The sequence below is a fragment of the Epinephelus lanceolatus genome, chromosome 8, assembly GCF_041903045.1.
Source record: "Epinephelus lanceolatus isolate andai-2023 chromosome 8, ASM4190304v1, whole genome shotgun sequence".
In the NCBI taxonomy this organism is placed as follows: domain Eukaryota; kingdom Metazoa; phylum Chordata; class Actinopteri; order Perciformes; family Serranidae; genus Epinephelus; species Epinephelus lanceolatus.
This window is the reverse complement of record NC_135741.1, coordinates 26,838,843-26,859,725: the sequence shown is the minus strand read 5'-3', so window position 1 is coordinate 26,859,725 and position 20,883 is coordinate 26,838,843. Positions and strand designations below refer to the sequence as shown.

At 39.8% G+C, this 20,883-nt stretch overlaps 2 protein-coding genes across 3 annotated transcripts; both read right to left on the bottom strand.

Moving 5' to 3' along the window:
• tmem201 (transmembrane protein 201) lies at nt 1–17,424 on the bottom strand. Of its 2 annotated transcripts, XM_033629053.2 has the most exons (11): nt 17,205–17,424; nt 16,424–16,544; nt 16,137–16,331; nt 15,858–16,037; nt 14,179–14,543; nt 13,880–14,080; nt 8,178–8,398; nt 6,735–6,797; nt 6,325–6,612; nt 5,967–6,095; nt 1–1,449 (listed from the first exon to the last, which is right to left on the bottom strand). In XM_033629053.2, the coding sequence occupies exons 1-11, from the start codon at nt 17,312–17,314 to the stop codon at nt 1,352–1,354; spliced, it is 1,971 nt and encodes a 656-aa protein (XP_033484944.1). In that variant the 5' UTR covers nt 17,315–17,424; the 3' UTR covers nt 1–1,351. The 2 variants fall into 2 exon arrangements, with proteins under 2 accessions (XP_033484944.1, XP_033484945.1); XM_033629054.2 differs by lacking the exons at nt 1–1,449; nt 5,967–6,095; nt 6,325–6,612; nt 6,735–6,797; nt 8,178–8,398 and having other exon boundaries at nt 13,714–14,080.
• Nucleotides 17,425–18,654: 1,230 nt separating this feature from the next.
• foxl2l (forkhead box L2-like) lies at nt 18,655–19,923 on the bottom strand. The gene has a single exon (XM_033629918.2). It carries the CDS (start codon nt 19,809–19,811, stop codon nt 19,023–19,025), a length of 789 nt encoding a protein of 262 aa, XP_033485809.1. The 5' UTR covers nt 19,812–19,923; the 3' UTR covers nt 18,655–19,022.
• Between the last annotated feature and the right edge of the window lie 960 nt (nt 19,924–20,883).

Sequence of the window (20,883 nt, the reverse complement as noted above, 5' to 3'; positions counted from 1 at the left end):
TTCAAATTCAATATGTAGATGTTTAATAAGTTATGAGAGAAGTTCTGAAAAAATCAGTTCACAGCTCAGTTAGGAGTAGGGCCGGGCAATATATAAATATTACATCAATACTGTGATGAGACTAGATAATGGACATTTGGACAAAATTGTGTAATTCTCTGAACTTACCAGACTCTTCTAGCTGCTCTCTTTTTTTGTCTTTATCCACTCAGTCATCATGTCAACATTACTGATGATTATTTATCATAAATCTGTAAATATTTCGTGAAAGCACCAATGGTCAAAACTCAAATATTGTCACAATATCAAGAGAGGTATCTGGTCCAAAAAAAAAAAAAAATCATGACTTGATTTTTTCTGTATTGCCCAGCCCTAGTTACTGTAGGAGTAAATCGCTGTGCCATTCTTAAGCAACCATCATGTAAATGTGATTTCATTTTATAGGTTGCAAATTAAATACAATTATCATTGCACTTGACCATAGGAATTTTCTCCACTTACAAAGTAACACATGAACAGGATATCTGTAAGAGATAATGGAAAAGAAACGGTTTGGTGTAAGAGAACCATTTCTGTAGTGAGTGACTGACTTGTGTCACTTTGGTATGAGATTTAAATGACCATAATATTAAAAATGTTGACTGTAAACTGTATGACACAATAACATTACAGGAGAGTTTGACACACCAGTCTTTCCCAGTTAAATATACGTAGAAAGACAATAGCAAACATGTGCTGAGAAATTATGACATCACAAAGTGAAAATTTGTACAAATTTCCAAAATGCGAAAACTCCAACTATATGCCACGAGCGTTACATGCTGCTTAATGTTTAATTTTTGGCTATTGTAGAGTCACGTAAGTATTATTCAGTTAGGAGAGGTGATGCACTCATCACCATCAGTATAAGTAGGTTAAGACGTGACCCTCTGTGTCTAAGCAGCATCAACTCAACAGTACATGTTTATTGCACATTTTGCAGCATCAGTGCAAAAATGGAGCCTTTTAAATCAATGACACATGCACCTGCATTCATGTAAGAGGAGCAGTGATGGACCAAAACAAGGCCAAATCAAAAGAAAATAAAAATATAAGCAGTGAATCACAAATCGCAAAGAAAACCACAATTTCCTTGTAACTCCAATCAAATGGGAGGTATGCTGTTGAAAATCTGTCAGCTGACATCTGTATTTTCACTAAGCACCAGCAAGCGATAAGTAGCTGCCAGAAATGTGATGTTTTCTGGCATTGCTGAGTAACCTCCAGGTCCACAGACACCACAGGGCTGTCACAGGCCGAGCCCGACCCACTGTGCAGGTCACAAGAGAACAGCAGCAGACTCATCGGCAGTTCATCTCCAGTTGTTGTACATGTAGAGGCCGGCGAAGAACAGGTTGGACGTCAGGCTCACCAACAGAAGCCCGGGCCAGATAAGACTCTTGACGAAACCTGGAGATGCCACAGAGAAGGCAAATTAATATCATATTACTGTCATCATGCATCATCTATGTGGCAAGAAGGTTTTCTATTTTGTGTACAGGCACAGGTCCAGTGAAGGTTATAGAAAATTCTGCTGCATTGAAGGTTCCCAAAAAGCACAGTGGCCTCCGTAATTCTTATATGGAAGGCATTTGTACAACCAAGACTCTTCTTAGAGTTGGCCGATGGGCCAAACTTAGCAACTGGGGGAGGACGGCCTTGGCAAGAGAGGTGACTGAGAACCCAGGAGTCAGTCTGGCTGAGCAACAGAGATCCTGTTCAGAGATAGGACAAACTTCAGGAAGGACAAACATTACAGCAACACTCCAGGATTTATGGCAGAGTGGCCAGACGGAAGCCTCTCCTCAGCGAAAGACACACACACACAAGCAACAAAAGGACTTCTCAGGTCTGATGAACTGTGTCTGGACTATATGGCTTCAATCAGTGTAATTTCTGGAGGAACTCAGGCATCGATCATCACCTGCCCAATACCGTCCCAATGGTGAAACATGATGGTGGCAGCATCATGCAGTGGGGGTGTTTTAAGCGGCAGGGACCAGGGGACTGGTCAGGATTGAGGGAAAGCCAAACTGAACCAAGTAAAGAGATACCCTTAACCCTATGGGCCCTAGGCGTTTTTGGGGTATTTTTACTGCCTTTACTTTTAAGCTCATATCACAGTCATTATAAAGGCTACATACACATGCTATATCTTGTTTTTTTCTCAGGACAATGTGGGCTAACAGGATTTGCCATCATTTCATATCCTTCTATGTGCCTGTATTTTATATTAATTTTTATATCAATGAAAAAAACAAATCTGTGTGCCTAAATTCTTACATTTTTACATGTATCTCACCATAGCAAGTTGGAAAATGACATATTCTGCCATATATGAAGAGGGGAGACTCTCTGGAATCTGGCAATATAAAAACCATGATGGTGGGACATTCTGTCACTTCACAGTTGTCCAAAACATGTGGTTTGTGCCAGGCGGACATGTTTGCCAGTATTTTTTCATTATTGGAAGAAATTCCATTGATTCATTCACAAGTCAAAAATGTGTTTTATCTGAAAGAAACATGCAATATTTACATCTAAGATCATAGAAAAATAGTCAACCAAGAGCAATGATGTCCTCCAAGATAATATTTGCCACTTTGTTTGCAGTAAACAAAGTTTGTTGTTGTTTTTCAGTTTCAGTTATATATTGGGGGGCATTTTGGGCATTGGTGGGGACACATGTCCCCCTCAATGTATATGGTGACTACGGCCCTGTCATGCATGTATATGTATGTATATATGTATTAGGCCTCAGTTGTCTGAGTGCGCAAAGATGAAGTACGCTGGTCTTGTCATACAAAGTTTGGTGGAGTGTCAACTGGACAATATGGAGATATTTGCATCTTGAAAGCCGGACTACAAATGTGGATAGACAGGGGAAAACACACGCAAGCCTAAGACGTGGTAAGATACGATATTCCTCACTATATGAAGTGACTGACAACATGGATTGTAAAGAAATTCGTCAGGTTTTTATTTTGTAGACAATTGATCTGGATTTATAGCATGATGGGATGACAGCACAATGTGTGTGGTATCCCTAAAAAGCTCTGCTCCGGCGCTTTCATGTGATATGCGTGGCATTTCTGTGCGACCCTGCATTCACGAGTAATCCATCCAAGAGTAATGTGTGTGCAAAGCTGTATGAAATCTCTGTTATACATCATTTTAGTGTAACTTCATCATTTTTTTTCGCTGTGAAAACAGTGGACTACCAACAAGTGCTTGGTCTTGTCGGAAAGCTATGATTCCGCTGTTTCACGTGCTTCTCACTATGACGCACGGTTGCGGAGAAAATCAATAGAGAAGAACAGTTGTGAATTTGGACGCACTATGCATCGTTCGGGCCCATAGGGTTAATGAAAACCTGGTTCAGAAAACTCCTCATGCTGGCTGAAGGTTCACCCTCCAACGACACAATGGCCCTCAGCCTGCAGCCAAGACGACAAAGCAGTGGCTCAGGGACGACTCTGTGAATGTCCTTGAGTGGCCCAGCCAGAGCCCACACTTGAACCCACTCTTACAACTCTGTAGAGACCTGAAAACGGCCGTCCACTGACAATCCCCATTCACCCTCACTGAGTTTAAAAGGATCTGCAGAGAAGACAGGCAGAAAATACTCAAAGGTGTACAAAGCTTGTTGCGTAATACTCAAGAGGACTCAAGGTTATAATCACCGCCAAATGTCTTTCATTTAAGACTAATGGAGGCCGCTGTGCTTTTAGGAACCTTTAATGCAGCAAAAATGTTTTAGTAGTCGTCTCCAGATCTGTGCCTCCACACAATCCTGTCTCTGAGCTCTGCACTCTTACACTGACCTCATAGCCTGGTTTCAGCTGTGATATGCATTGTAAGCTATGAGGTCTTTTATATACACGGGTGCTTGCCCTTCCAAATGATGTGCAAACAAATGAATTTATCACAGATGGACTTATTTTTATAATACAAATATACTAAAAAAAAAACAAGTTTTTGTTCCCTTTTTCACACATTTAAATTAAAGAAGAGATTTTATTCCTCTCAAACTTTTGTGTATATATTTGTTCAAAATTATTGTTGGTGAGCACTTCTCCTTTGCAAAAACAATCCACCCACCTGACAGGTGCTGCATATACAGATGCTAATTAACAGCATAACAACACAGGTTACAATAAAAGGCCAGTTGGCACAGTTTACAGTTCAGATGAGGACCCAAATGCAGAACTTGATGCAGGCAGCATGACTAAACAAAATGCAAGCTTTAATAGCAAGTTGCTTACAGCGAACAAAAACAGGCAGGCAACAAAAACTGTAGAACAGTCTAAACAAAATCTAAGCACAAGGGAAAACGATACAAAAACTAAACTAGGAACAAACCAGGATGGCATCAGGAACACAAGAGACAGGGAACACTAGCAACAAATGAAGAAGGTCTGAGAATGACACAGAGAAAACACTCTGACTAAATACAAAACAGGAGGAGGATGTCAACAAGGGAAATGTGACAGCAGGGCTAATGATGGACAGATGAAACAAACCAGGTTGTGGAAGACAGTAAAAGAAGACCTGACACATTAGGAGTGACCCTCAAAATAAAACAGGAAACAAACTCACAAGCTCAACAAACAAAAAACCTAGGCGAGAAGTTGAGCATTTAACTCAGTTACAATGACAGACTGCAGTCAGGTCAGGATCCTGCTGACAATGACGAGCATGCAGATGAGCGTCACATTTTCAGACAGTTTCTTTGGTAGTGCGAGTCAACTGTTGCATCAGCTGTCTACATAGCTGGGCTGGATGATATTGCAAATTTAGATGCTGTTTATGAAGGTCCTGAGGTGACATGGTCTGTATTTGAAAGACTGGTTGGATGTTCTGACAAATTCACGGAAAATACATTGCAATCGGCTTATGGTAGTGAAATGTACATATAGTTCCAGGGAAACAGCTCTGGTGGACATTCCTGCAGTCAACATGCCAACAGGACGATCCCTAGAAACTTGCAGTATTTGTCACATTGTGACAGAACTGCACATTTTTGAGTGGCCTTTTATTTTGATCAGCCTAAGATCTAATATCAGTATCTCGATATGCCATACCAGTCACGTGGAGGATTATCTTTACAAAGTGCTCACTAACACGGATTTTAACAAATTTGTGAACACAGCGTGAGAGAAATAAGTCTTTGGTTCTGCATAGAAAAAAAGTTTTGGATCTTTGACTTAAACTCAGAAAAAACAGAAGCAAAAACATAAGTGTTGCATCTATATTTGTATATATAGTGAAGTTTACCTAAGTTGCCAGTGAGCAAAATGTTACCTGAGTCCCCAAGCAAGAGGATTTTGTCTGTCTATGACAGTCCCCCCCCCATGACTCCTGAACCAGGGTATGAACCGTGACTTTTGTGTAACCATACACCCCTACTGTAAACTATACAGCAGTGTGGCGTGCTTCTCTTTCATCATGGTTTCTCACCCTTAAATATAGATGTATTTGCTCATTCTTCACACTGTACTAAGAGGCCCCCTGTATTTATACAGCTACATCATCTCTATCTGTAGTATCTGCAGAGTATTTCCTTTAACTGGCAGTATGACTGGAAAAACAAGCTAACCGTTCCTGTAAATCGGAGTGGAGTGCAAAAGTGGTTCAGAAAAAAAAGTTGTCACTGTGACCCCTCTGTATTTTTAAACCCTGTCATTTGAATTGAAAATGCTTTCAGAGGAAATCTCTTTGCACCTAGTATGGGCAGAAAGAACAATTACAGTGTTCAATAAAAATGTACATGCAAGTGTTGTTTTAACACAGCCTTCGTTAAATGTGAGCCTATTCTTTAAAAACTGCACATCATTACCATTTCATTTTATGAGGCCTGAAGTTATGACATCCAGTTAGACAACAGGCATGAAAAAAATTTGTTATGTTTAAATTAGAGTCTGTACCTTCTGGAGGAGGGGCGTTCTCAGGCCCCTGTGTAGTAGTGCCAACCATGCATGCAGAGGACTCAGAGGAGCTTCCTTGCTTCTCTTCCTCTTCAATCACACTGCCGTCCCTTAACAAAGAACTCAAATCTGCAAACAATGGAACCAGGTACATCATGAACCCAACCATCAAAACATGAAGTCACTAATGAACATGCAATATTTTCTATCTCTGTACAGCCACTCTGTTAGGTTTGAGAATCACTGCCACCTGGTGGTAATATCACGCATGACACTGAGGTGGACAGAAATGTATGTTGCTGAAAAACCCTTACAATGAGCGTTTAACTTTTAACAGTTTGACGTAAGCTGTACGTACCGTTTTGGCTTTGGAAGGGTGATATGTCAGGTGAAAAGCAGCTGCTGTAAATGGAAGAGTTTGACTTCACATGGAAATGTGATGATGACACAGAAGGGGACATGAGAGCGGGTTCTGGCTCTGCTGAGAAAAGTCGGAGTTTCCGGCCGCTGATGTTAAGGCGAGCGGGGCTGATGAGGGGCCGCCGTCTGGCAGAACCTGAACTGGATGTAACTGACCCAGCTACTGAGGGCGCTGGAGAGGGACCTGGGGATGATGGGCGGCTCCCGGGTATCAGGGAAAAGTAGTCTGCCAAAAAAGACAACCAAAAAAGCAGTAAAAAATGTCAATCAAGTGCCCTGAAAGGGTTAGGAATTGCTTAATATAGAGGGTTAAATGATGATCACAAAAATCACTGGGGTTTTTTATACCTGACGACAGGGAGTCTTTGTAATGTGAGGCTGGTCTGCTTCCACTAAACAGGTAACCAGAGTCTGAAAATAAAGATAAAAAAAAGATACATCATTTACTCCAACCATGACCCAGGGCTCTTCGTAAACCTGTAGAAAAACAACCACAAATTAAAGCTAATGTTTTGTGCCTGATAAACCTAAAAGAGAGTAACTTTAAGCTGACACATTTAATTTTAGAAGTTAGTGGTATGTGGTGGTGGTCTATCTGTCAGGTTATTTTATTAATTTCAGCCCCCAAGTGGGTAAAAATGATAAATGCGGGTAGAGCTGCAACTTTCCATTTTTTAATGATTAAATAATCGGGCAATCTGGATTTTCTTGATTAATTACTTTGTCCATAATAAGTTCAGATGGTAATAAAAAATTAAAATTACTTAAAGCCCAAGGTGACAACTCCCCATGGCTTGTTAATCACCTGCCAACAAAATCCAAGGATATTCAGTTTACTAACACACAAGACAAAGAAAAGCAGCCAATCCTCACAACACAGAATTTGGGATTAGGTTATTTTTGCTCAAACCATGACAAACGATTAATTATCCCAATAGTGCTGATTAACTTCCTGTCAGTGGACTAATTAATTAATTGACTCAACATTTCAGCTTTAAATAGGGCTTTTAATTTAAAGCTGCATTTAGCACAGCTCTTCAGTAGGTGGTAGGTTTAGCATCATATTACTTATGTGATAAATGTTCAATGGATATTATGAAGCAATTTTATTACACAATATAGAACCCATTAGTCATTATTATCTTACTGCAGATGTGTATCTGCATGCACGTTGGCCAATAAGTACAGAAATGCTGATGATATGTCTGAGGCCAGTAACAAGCAGTGTTTTCATTACAGGGCTCATCCTCCACAAGGCACTGGCGGGTTTTTTTTTTTTTAAACTGTATAACGTTGCATGCACAAAAAACAAACAATTGAAGGAAAAAAAAAAGCAGATCCACATGAAACAGTACATGTGACATTAATCTATGCTAAGAAGCCAACAGTGAGTCTTTCCCGTATTCGCAAACAGTGGCATGACCCAGTTGTATGGCAGGCAGCAGAAAGTGAAAGAAAAACTGCATCTTATCAATTATAAATCTGTTCTGTATGCAATGCAAGACGCATCTCAAGATCAAACAGGTCTGAGCAGCTAAGGGACGCCATGCAACAAGAGCTGTGGGCAGCAGCAGGGTGAATATTCCCTCCTGCCCCTGCTGAAGGTCATGACCAGCTTCTTGAATAAATAATTAGCACTACTATAGTAATTATTTTCAGTTAGTTTCTTTAAGTTTAAGACCACAAATAAAAGACACAGCACTAAATCTACTCACACAAGTCATGTTCAGATTATAGCTTTTTGTTTGTCAGAACTAACAGAATAAACAGAATAAATAATTTGAATGTTACCTGTCCTGGTGAGGGAGGGGATGGTGCCAAGGCAGAGAGCTCTGTTGAGTCGCCCGGGCAGAGAGGAGGGGGAAGCCTTGCGCTCGCGAGGACTCTGTTGGCGGTTGATGAGCTTGGAGAGGTTAGGTGGTGGGGTGGGGACAAAGGAGTCTGCCAGGTCTGGAGTGAGCAAAGGAGGCTGGCTGCTGAAGGGGGGCACTGCAGAGCTGCCTGCAAGGTATCTGCAAAACAAGAGCAACGGAACGGTCTACTACCTGGAATCAAAATTATAAGAAGATTGTCACAAGGTCTTAACACTACACAACTCCATACAGAGCATTACAAATAGAGTTTTAAGGACACTGAATATTCAATTTGTGATTGTATGTTTAAAGAAAGTTGTCTCCAGATGTGGTTTATCTTTTCCTCACAAATGTCACTATAAAACATTCTTGACATTAAAATATAAACTCTGCAATATCTGAAAAGTGCAAAGAGTCTGACAACAAATAGGTGCACAAACTGTGAACCATACAGCTCTGATACCCACTTAATGTGAGCACTGTATTAAAGGCGGCTGTCACTGAGATACTGCTGCAGCTGTCGGACAACATGCAGCAGCTGAAAGCTCCAACAGGACAAAAGCTCAAGGAGAAATGCTGCCCTCCAATACAACTCAACTCACACACATCTCCACACCATACAATCAGTGGCCCAAACATGTTATGTGTCAAAGTAGATATAGATTATATTCAGTGGAAATAAAGATTTGTCTGTCTATCAAAAAAGACAGCAGTCCTGGTCAACATAAAGCTGATACATTCCTTTAACTAAAATGCTCTGTAATAAAGCTACTTTTTTAAAAACAGAAGAGACATACACATGTGGAAACAAACAGAGAAGACATATTCTTTAAGCAGTTGTTTATTACATATCATGAACAGCAAGCATTCCTACAAAGTCTTCAAATTGGAGCCTGGCATTAAAAGAAAGACACCCAATTTCAGCATGTGAGCACCCAAAACACGGTACGGTTCATTGGGTACAGTATGTATGTTGCAGGAAACCTTTCAACATGGACGGAGCTCCAGTTCCGAGGCTACTACACAATATATAAATACATAGTAAATGATCAAATTGAGATACAGTTCATTAGCTTATTTATATGATATCTTGGAAAACCAAGTTATTGCTTAAATTGTGTATAAAGTATCAAGATTTGGCATTATAACCTTTAATATTTTATGTCTTAGTGTTTCTGCAACACACACACACACACACACACACACCTTGCTAAAACAAAGGTATGACAGTCTTGCTACAAACTTGATAACCATACAGTGCAGTAAAAATACAGACATTCACAACTACATTAGTAAAAGGTAGTAGGTCTACAGCTATTACTGTTAAAACACCACCACAAAATATGTTTGTGGCGACAGTATGATGCTACTGTTGCACTTGGCAACCTACATTTATGATTAACATAAAAGTTTATATCAAGTGCTTCTACAGCTAAACGTGTGACACAAATGAAGGTTAACAGTCGTACAGCTGATCAGGTAGTTACAGGAATCCTTTAAAATAAACACACAAATAGCCAAATACTCAGACTAGATATTATTCATACATCACAGCATAACAAACATGCACACGGGAGCTTTACAGCAAACACTTTTGCACAGCATGTAAAATTTTGGCAAAAATAACACTTTTTGATATGTACCTTACATATGCAAACAAAAGGTAATAATTACTGGAATATTATATTTTTGTTACGATACAATTACAACGAGGCGCAGACCAGCGTGAGCTTCAATGCAAGTCCATAAAAATGTCACAAAACTCTTCCACAGTGCACCATGATTTTTTCAAACACTTTCAGCTATTGTGCCTTCATCAGGTCGGAGAAGAGTTTTGAAACGTGTTTTGATTTTGACTAAATATTGTCTTTGTCAAAAGTTTAAAATGCAGTTTGTCACATGATTAGTTTACGAAAGGTAAAAAAGTACCTCAGTAATTACTGATTGATCACTGTCAAAGTGCTACAAATCCAATGCTAGAGCACTGTGTGGCACTGAAATACTTGCATTAGATTTTTCAAAGGCAGAAAAGATAAATCGCAGCTTAAAAGCTTGGAAATTGCGCTGTGTGAGTTAAGGGCTGGGCGATATGGACAAAAGGCTGTAAGTGGTTTTCCATGGCCTTTCAAATGAATCTAGTGGCAGAAAAAGATTTAAACAATTTAATTTATTTAGGCTATTTATCTTATTTAAGCACAGAGCATCAACAGAAAGGCCGAGGAAGGGAAGGCGCAAGAGACACTTTGTCTGCATCGTATACGTCTTGTATATGAAATCTCTGTGTTGTCTCTGCATTTTTTTAAAAACAGATCTGTCGCCGCCGTCTCAATGTTACAAAATAGAATACAACTACCAAGAACGGCGATATGTGTTGACCACCTCACAAACAGACTGGCAATGCTACGCTGTACGTGTGCTGCGGTCATTTCATTCATCTCACAGACTGATTTAACGTTGTACGTGCAACATATAGACCGATGTCACACTGTAGACTAATCAACAGACTGATTAAACAGAGGAGCAGCTCTGTGTCTCTCTGAGTGTTGCTGGAGAACCTGTGAGTGAGTGGGGCGGAGCTGTGCGGAGAGTGTGAGACAGGAGAGATGCACACTGGCATGCACTATGGAACGCAACTTGACCCTATATCAAGATAAACGGGGTTCTCTACATTTATATGCTTGTCTGAAAATATATCGAAATATCGCTCATAGTCGTACTATCGCCCAGCCCTATGTGAGTTGTAGAAATTGTGCACAGACGATTATTTCCTCATAACCCTACAAACAGCATCTTTCATATCTTATATTTGGCAGCGCTTTTGTCGCAAAAATCCACAGTTTAAAGCTTTGAGACGACTACACTGAAGGCGCTGGTTTGAGAACATAACTCCAACTACAGGACAGCACAATGTGAAATTTAACCCCACAGTTACAATACGCTACCCACCAAATACAGTCTATTAACACAGCTACTATTTCGTAACACCTTTTCGCATTACTGTCAAAAAATGACCCCCCTTCTCTCAATACATTCCAACAAAGTAAAACAAAAAAGGGTCGACTTGCATAAATTGACGAGAGGTAAATGTTAGCACATGCAACTAGTACGTCCATCTGTGTTTTTAATACATCAACATGTTAGAATGTTGGTGAGTAATTAAGGGAAGCAACAGTTAAGTGCTAAAAAAATATTTCTGGCTGTAAATGGTAATGCAGTGCTTCTTTCTTCTTCTTCTTGGTTTATTTAAACAGAATATGAAAAGGATAAGTCCAACATCTTACTTGAGACTTGCTTGAATCTAATAAAATCTTATAAACTTACTTTCCACGTCAAACTATAACTTTGATTTTATACGCTCTGCAGAGAACTTGGTTGGTGCTTGCAGTTCTATTAACACTTGAAATACTTCCTGCTAACGTCTATATTCAATATAAGAGTTGAGCACTTCATGTTTGATCGCAAACTGATACAACAAGGAGACAAAAATACCACCTAGACATGATCCCTTCAAGCAAATATTGAGACAAACCAAGTATCTGCCAGGTAGGCACTATTTTTAAGCATCAGCTTTCGGCACAGCAGACAGTAACAAGGCATGAATTTGTACATGGATTATCTGTTAACAATGATCAAGGAGAAACTGAAGCATGATCCAAATGGAAATCACAGAGGCACAAGATCTCAACAGTGTGTTAAGAAGAAGAGCAGCAAACAGCAAGACCTTTGAACTATAACAGAATTTGGGAACTGCACTGATGAACAAATGAGTGCTTCTCCCAGGCAGCTAAGTGTTTAGATTTTCAAATAAGCACATGAACCTCACACTGTCATGTTTACTTCCCCATTGTTCAAACAAAACAGGAAAAGGGCCACTGTTAGGACTGATGACGAGTCACACAATTTGTATGCAGAGGCTGTCTGGATGAAAATGCAATGGCAGCCACTTCTCTACAAAACATACCAGACATATGAAGATACCTCCCAGCTCTGGCTTGAGAAATGATCAGTCGCTTCAGCAGAGACGCTCTATTCTTAGAGATTCCTCACGAACATCAGTTATAAATAAAAAAGTGGCTTCAAAGAGGAATACTTCCTGGAAATATCCAAGGTCGTTCTTTGTTTAAAACTTGTAGATGATGTGGCGCAATATAGGAACGATGTGATTAATCAAAAGCCACATCTTGAGTTTGGCCCGGCAGTCTCTTCACATATTAGTATTTCATGCAATGAGCTGGAGTTAGTAAATGATTTTCAACCCACGGCTACACCATAGTGTTAATAAATGAGTACATTCAAAATGCTTTAAAACGTTATAACATAGTGTAGAATACATAGTTTAGTTTAGTACTAGTTTGGTACTTCAACGTTAAAATCCCAGTATATTGACTTAAAATCAGTCAGTCAGTCCATCACACACTTATTATGGTTAGTAAGAAATTATCAGTGCAACCAGTAATAGATTAATAAACAGGATGAACATGAGAGGCAGAATTTCCCACAAAACAAAATCTGTAAAGTCTTCTTGAGAGTTGGTAACTTTAGTAGTGTTTGTCATAATTCCTTTTTGATTACATGATTCCGAAAAGACTGCTACATCAGTTTATCACATACCCCTTTTCCACCAACATGGAACAAGTACCGCTCTGGTTCCTGCACCTACTTTTAAACCCTTTAGAGCATTTCGACCAAAAATTAATTGGTTCTTAACGCCCCCCCCAAAAAAACACTGGTTCTCAGAGGAAACCAAAAAATAGCAAGTTTTTCTTATACTCGTGTGGGAATTGTGACATCAGTGGATGTGCCATATTGTACAGATAAGAAAAAGAGGATGGAGACAGCAACAACAGAGAAGTAACGTGAGAAATGGTCATAAAAAAAGAGCAGGTGCAGTCTTATCAATAGTTGGTCCATACTTGTTTTTATAAAGACAAAAACAAAAACAAATGTCTGTAGTAACAGAACAAAAGCTTGCAGATTATCAAAGCGATCTGCCGTTTTTGTCACTACTGTTTACTTTAATTGTGCATTGCACAACGCCACTTGTTGATGACACATCCTTGAATACAATGGCTCAGCTCAAAATACTTCATACTATGCTAGATAGTACCAAGGTTTCAAGCATCTCGAGTGGAACCGATTCAAGAACCGGTGCTAATTTGGTGGAAAAGGGGTATCACTTAACAGCCCTAAAACAAAATATCTAACATTGAGTCGGAGACAACTCTGTTACCAACCAGAGAGATTAAGAATTGTGTCATATTCATTTCATAATACCTTATTTTTTGTGTATTTATACCCTTTACTACTACAAGGTTGACTTTTTTAACACACATCTGATGTGCACGTGTGCTAGCAGGTGAGGTTTTGATGTGATTTAGCATGTAGCAATAGTGTTTTGTTCCCATTGTAGGCCACACACATAATCCTATGTTGCACATGTTGTAACCTCACAGTCATTCACACATAGCAGAAAAAGAGGGGGTTATGAGTAAAAAAAGTGAATTAAAAACGGCTTGTTCCTCACTCTTTTACAAAACACTTGTAGAGTATGTTTTGAACACAAACTTCTCCTGGAAAGAGGAGCCTTTACAAATTCCCATGTTTCAAACACAACTTGAACATCACTGCTCAGATTCTGACCTTCGATATCTGGCTCTTCTTGGACCCAACGGTTTGCGAGTTGCCACAGCAGCGGCAAAGCTGACTAGGCAACAGAGGGAGACCACACTGAGCTTGGCTGTGTCCATCCAGTCAGAGGCGTCGGTCAAGTAGCTCTCAGCCAGGTGGAGGCACAGGATGAGGAACCACAGGACAGAGGCCACAGCATCAATTCTCCTCAATCTGAAAATGCAGCAACACATTAGCTTGTAATCTGTTTTTGCTTAAATTAAATTTGTCTGGGATTTCCAAATGCTAACAAAGAGGCGGTGACTGCTTACCTCACAGGTCCTGCTAAGAAGATAGCAGTGAGACAAGTCAACAGGCCGACAGAGACTACAGCTAGCTGGTTGTCCTTTCCGTGCTGCCACACCAGCTTGGCATTTTCTATGGCCTTATCTGGCACCAGCTCCAGCAGATCCTGCCACACTGGCACGCCTCCACTCGTCTCGTTGTTGGGGGCAGATTCATTCTGGGGTTTAGGCTTTGGAGGAATGACCCCACCACTTAGTGTTTGTGGGCCACTGACTGAAGTAGGCTGGGATTGCATGTCACACAAAGACGTAGCAACTACGAAAGCACATATCAGGAAGGCAAGGGCCCGTAACAGTATGACCCCCATGGGAGAGGACACAGAATAGGAGCTCTGTGGGAGAGAGAAGATCATTTCAATGTGAATCCTGACATTTTCACAACATGTGGAAATCATTGAGCTATGCAAACATAAATGCTGACATATAATAAAAACAGGCACCAAAAAGCCAATTAAATAAAACCAACTGAAAATGCCTCTTTTGGCACCTACCCTCAGAGATGTACTGAGGGCTTAGACTGGTGAAATGTGTCAAAAAATATTAAGTATTTAGGACTGTAATTATAACAAATGTTGCGGAGAAAAAAACAAAAGCCTGTGCATTCCATAGGTGACATAATTATTTAATTAAAGCATAATAAAAATAACCAAATCTACCCAAGAGAAACAAGACCCATCCAAATAAAGTTTAAGTATCTTTTTTTAAGTTATAGAGCTTCACTAAGCCTGACATTAGTGGTGCTGTGTAACTGGAGTTATGAAGTTAGTTGACAGGTTGGTTTAACCCTGGGCTTATCAGTTCAACTTCGACCATGGGAGCATAAAAGATGGAGTTAGAAATTACAAGCCAAGCACATGCACTATAACCAGATCAGGTTAAAGGGAGATTTATCTTATTATGATTGGAAATGAAAGTGTTTACACTTTTACTATACTTTATTGAGGTGGCATAAAGTAATATAAAATAAGATAAAACAGATACCTGTAAAATACTTAAATACTATAAATACTAAACTACAGTGAGATCAATAGGCCACATATTAAAAAGTAATAGGTCATAAATAGCCATGGACATTTCAAGTGTAGCGACATGTTGAGTAGTTTACAAAATTGTGAAAAATAAGAACTGACTGACAATTATGCCCTTATACCTCAAGATGAAAAAATATTTTAAATGTTAAAGCAATAACAAACCATCATCAAAAAAAAGTTCAAATTTAGGCAGTTTCTGTTTCCCAGGCTTAAACAGAAACATCACACATACAAAGCTTAAAGAAAATAAATTCATGCCTGATTAGGTCACACTACTGGAAATGTTGCGTCTTATTTACAAGCAGCTACAATACTAAACAAATGAGGATATCTTTTTTAATAAAATGTTACAGTTGGTATACCTTCCATTTATAATCACCATCCTAGTGAGTAAAGAGATATCAAAGATTTTGTATTCACACGTCCAACTTTGCAAGAGTGAAGGAATAAAAACCTGTTTTCAAATCTCACTGATAATCACTGATTTACTCTTTGGCTGAAATGTAAACATTTTTCACACGCAGAATATGGTTACCCATCAAGACTTACCATGTTTAGAGTAAATGCATTCATTCAAACACACCTTGCTGCGTGGTGTCTACAGATTGCACTGACCTTTACAAAGCCCTTGTCTGATTCTCGGTTGCGTCGAAGCTGATGGTTTAAGAGCACGGTTCGAAGCTGACGATTTTGATATTTGAGGTAGTACTCCACTGCTGTCTGACACGGCCTGCATAACTTATAGGTCTGCTCCAGGTGGTGTTTGTAGGCGTCTATTTCCTCATCATAGTTCTCCTACAAAGGACACAAAAACAATAAATTTAATGTTCACAGTTGTCAGCCATGGTAACAACAAAGAAAGTGTTACAGTGAACAGAAAAACAAAGCACATACATCATCCCTTGGGATAAATGAACCCAACTGCTTGATCTTTACAGTCTGGTTGTTATTGCACTTCCTGCACAGCAGCATCTGACAGTTGACCCACTGCTGTGCCTTGGGTATCTCAGATGTGGGAAGGCTCCCAGACACCCCATGGTTCAGATGCTCCATGTACTGAGCTGGGATGGGTTTGTTGTAATCCCCATTCTGAAAAACAAGACACACAAGTAGGAATAAAATTACTTCACTGACATGCTAAGAAAAATAATTTGCAGATGCCATGCATTTTTGAAACCTACCTCCTGAAAGCCATTGTACTGGTCACAGTTGGGACAGTCCCAGCAGTTCCTGTTCCCATAGGGCACCACTGTGTTTTCATTACAGAACCAGCAGTTCACATTTGCATGGGTCGGCTTCTTTCTGTAAATAAGAGATGGAGTAGTGATATGATGAAACATGATACTGATTATCAAACCAGCTGATGTATTTTTCCCGCAGTGGAATACTTAGAGTACATGGGTCTACAAGTATTGTTATTATTATTATTATTATTATTATTATTATTATTATTATTATAATATCAATGAGCCACAATTTGTCTTAGATGCCAAACAGGGGGAGTACACAGTCGAAGTTCATACCAATGTGTTTGGTAGTCTTTGACGTGCTAAAGTTTGGGAAGCCCTGGTGTTGTTTCACTTTGAATCAATATTTCATGAACCTATACACACAGTAGTTTCCAAAGACCCCCCCCCCCCAAAAAAAAAAAAAAACAACCTACAAGTGTGTGCATTCAAATAGTGAAAATTGCTACTTCTCCTAACTGTCGCAAAACTATCTGTCTGATAAGTTAGTTAGCAACACGGCTAGCAAAGGTAGCACACGGGCTAGCGTGTGGATAAACAGACGACTCTTTCAAAATACAAAACAAATCCAGATACTGTGGTTAGCAACGTCATTTCTAGTGTGTCACATTTTAAAAACACAAATGCAAATGTTGAACAATGTTTGCTAACTTGTGCTGACGTGAAACTAGCTAAAAACATAACGTTACGCCGCGGTGCAAAACCTTGAAGTTACCTGGTGGCTATTTTGTATATGAGCGCTCCACCGGCGACAACCGCCGTAGCTCCGACTCCGCTGTACATTAATTCAGGATACTCCAACAGAAGCTGGTTAAACGCCTCCATTTTCACTGAAATAAGCGATTCGTGAGCTAACTGGACATGAGAAATACAGTGTTCTTCTGGTACCGCGAAACACGGCGCGACAGCGCACGCGGTAAACGATCCTCTTTTGTTCACGCCCATGTAACGGAAACGGAAGTGCGTAACTTCCTGGACGCGTTCCAATATGTATTATTCACTCCTGCTTGTGGACTGTACCGCTCTATAAAACCACCCACGATTAAAGCATTATGGAAATTATAATATTATCACCATATTTTGAGCGTTTTAGCTGGAGGCATGTATTGAAATCAAAATAAATCACACATTTGTTTGATTTTAGGAAACACGTAGTGAAGTAAAAAGGGAGTTTGATAGTGTTGGAATGTGGGAAGAGTCTTTTTCTGCCTGATTTTCCCTCTCATAGTTTGCTGCTGGGAGAATTTCACCTTAAACCTTTAATGCTGTGCACATTACCATTCTTTTAATAAATTTATTACTCAATTTATATGCTGTCAAGAGCAATTATTTTCTGAATCATTAGCTACTGATATAGCTGCACCCTAAAACCTATCATGCAAAATATCACTAGCCAGTGGCTGTAAAGCAATAAACACATTTACTCACCTACCACAAAGTTTTGAGATAATGAACTTTAATTGAGTATTTCCATTTTTTACACTTCTACTCTATTACAATTCAGAGTCAATTATTGTGCTTTTTACTCCAGTATTTATTTTAGTCACTAATTACCCTGCATTTTCAGATTAATAACACATTAAGATAGGCCTATATAATCTACAAATAAATGTTTAAGACATGAGGCAGGATAATTAAAATCCTTACCTTTACCAGCTGCTACAGTAACGTGATGAAGCCTGCACACTTATGCATCAACAAATATAACCCCATAATAAAATATCCTAAAATGAGCCATATTGCATGATGAGTAATTTGTCTTTCTCATTTTTTTTGCTTATGCTTTTGTCCTTTTACATAAGTAGATTTTTAATGCATGACTTTTAACAGAGTAGCCTATTTTTAGAAGATCTGAGTACTTCTTTCACCACTAGTCATGGTAAGAGACTGACATATCTTACTCGGGTTTTGAGAACATTTCTTTGAATCATTTCAACAAAGCCTATAGCCTATATCTTGATAGATTAACTATGTATCAGTTCTATGCATGAATTACAGTAGAATTATCACTTAGGTAAGCTTACACAGCAGGCCTACATTTTATACTTGAACAACTAAAGCTATCTCTCTAATAGTTTTGTATTATTAGCCTACAATGAATGAACAGAAAAAAAACATAATAAATACTAGAGTGAGGTAATTAATGAGAGTATCTGATGCAAAAATAACATTTTATTTTTAACAAACGCATTAACATCAAGTAAACATTCACGAGTAAGAAAACTGATCAGTGCTTCTCCCAGAGAATTCCATAGTATAAAATAAAATAAATAAATAATATTCTTACAAATGAATAGGCCTTTACAGTAATAATGATAAAACGAACAAGAAAGAAATAAAAATGCAAAAATAGAAAACATAGGTTTAACTAATTTTTAACTGTAGCCTATAAAAAAACCTGAACCAAAAGCTTATTTCACATTAACAAATGTACATTTTATTAAAATAGCTACAGAACAGTGAGGCAAACAGCCCGACTCAACGATGAAACAAGTGAACGTAGTCCGTGAACTGGCTGAATGATAATGAAACCCTACTCAAACGAATATGGCAGCGGTGCCTCCGCCTGTCTTCCGTACGTGAGGGTCTGGTAGCTGCACGCCACCGACACTGTGCCTCCGCTGGGGCTCATGGGCTGGGTCACTCCGCCGTAGGGGCAGCCGTTGTGGGGTACAAGCACGGGCGGGTGGTGGTGGTGGTGGTAAGCGCCGTATGGAGTGTGATGGAAGTGGGAGGGCGGGCAGTAGGAGCTCACCGGGCCGCTGGGAGACACGCTACGGGGGTGACCGGCGATGACCTGGGGTGTTGGGAATCCGCTCGGCTGGGACAGGCTCCAGGAGTTGCTCACATATGGCTGCAGGTAGAGGGGCTCGGGATAGTCCATGGAGTTCCCGGTCACATAAGGCACGCTGGTGGGTCTGTAGGGTCTCCTCACCCTTCTCCGCCGCCGGTAGTTCCCCTTGTCAAACATGTCCTCAAATGCGGGGTCCAGCATCCAATAATTCCCCTTACGGTCCCCTCCATTGTCCCTGGGCACTTTGACGAAACATTCATTCAAAGACAGATTGTGTCTAATGCTGTTCTGCCAGCCCTTTTTGTTCTTCTCATAATATGGGAACTTTGAGACGATATAATTGTAAATCCCGCTGAGAGTCTCTCTCTTGTCTCTGCTGTCCTTAATGGCCATGGCGATGAGAGCCACGTATGAGTACGGCGGCTTCACCTGCTGCCCGGTGTCCCCCGCACCCTCGGACTCAGGCGGGGGCGAGTTGGAGCTGATGTCCAGGAGCTGCACTCTCTGGGGTTCCTCCTCTGCATCCATGGCTCAGGTAGGCTATCTGCGTCCTGCTGTGGCAACGAGCTGCAGTCTGCGTGTGAACAAGTCAGCGCTGTGTGCAAGTGTCCGCAGGTGCAAACACTCCTCCCACAGGTACTCGGCGCTACAGTAAGTTCTCGTCTTTCATCTCGCCGCGGTTAGTCAGTTATGGCTTTGCGTGGGGTACTGAGAGATCTGCTTGGGTCACACGGGGGTCACAGAGTGGGTTCTCACGGACAGCCATCAAAATGTTATCGTAATAGAGAGAGGCCGTTAAAGATCAAGTGGCCCGTGCCGTCACATGCAGGGTTTGATGTTCACTGTGTTTAATAATGTTGTAGGGGTCACTTGCAGCACATGGAGGTGTTGAAGTCTCCTGACCAATGAAAAGCAGTTCGCACGTGTATTGAAGATTTAACAGTTTACAGCACAGTAATGCACTTTACAGATCATGCCGTCAGATCAAGACATCAGAAAGAGGATCGCTGACACACACACACACACACACACACACACACACACACACACACACACACACACACACACGACCAAAAGAAGGTCAAGAGGTCAAAGTCATGTGCACCTCAGTCTGCTCTTGCATTAATGTTCATGGAGGAAACAACCAAGACCTTACAATAAAAAATATGAAATTAATAAACCCCATCCTAAATTTCAGGATATGTGAACATGCAGGATATTGTTTTACATTTCTTTAACCCTTTGAAACCTGAGCAGATTGGCTTTATATTTTTTTTTAAAACATGGGAAGAAGGCAATGAGAAATTTGGGAAATTACCTGAAAATTATAGCAAGATATTAAAACGTTATAAGAAGGAACTTTAGTTTTAGTAATGAAGAAATTATCTAAAAATAAGCCAAAACAGCAAAGAAAAAAAGAAAAAGAAGAAAAAAGACAAAAACAAACCAAACCAAATCAACAAGGAAATTACCTGGAAAAAAAGCAAAAACATAAAATAAAATAAAATAAAATAAAATAAAATAAAATAAAATAAAATAAAAAGAAAATTACCTAAAAAATAGAGAAGAAAAAAAAATAGAAAATTACAAAAAAAAACAA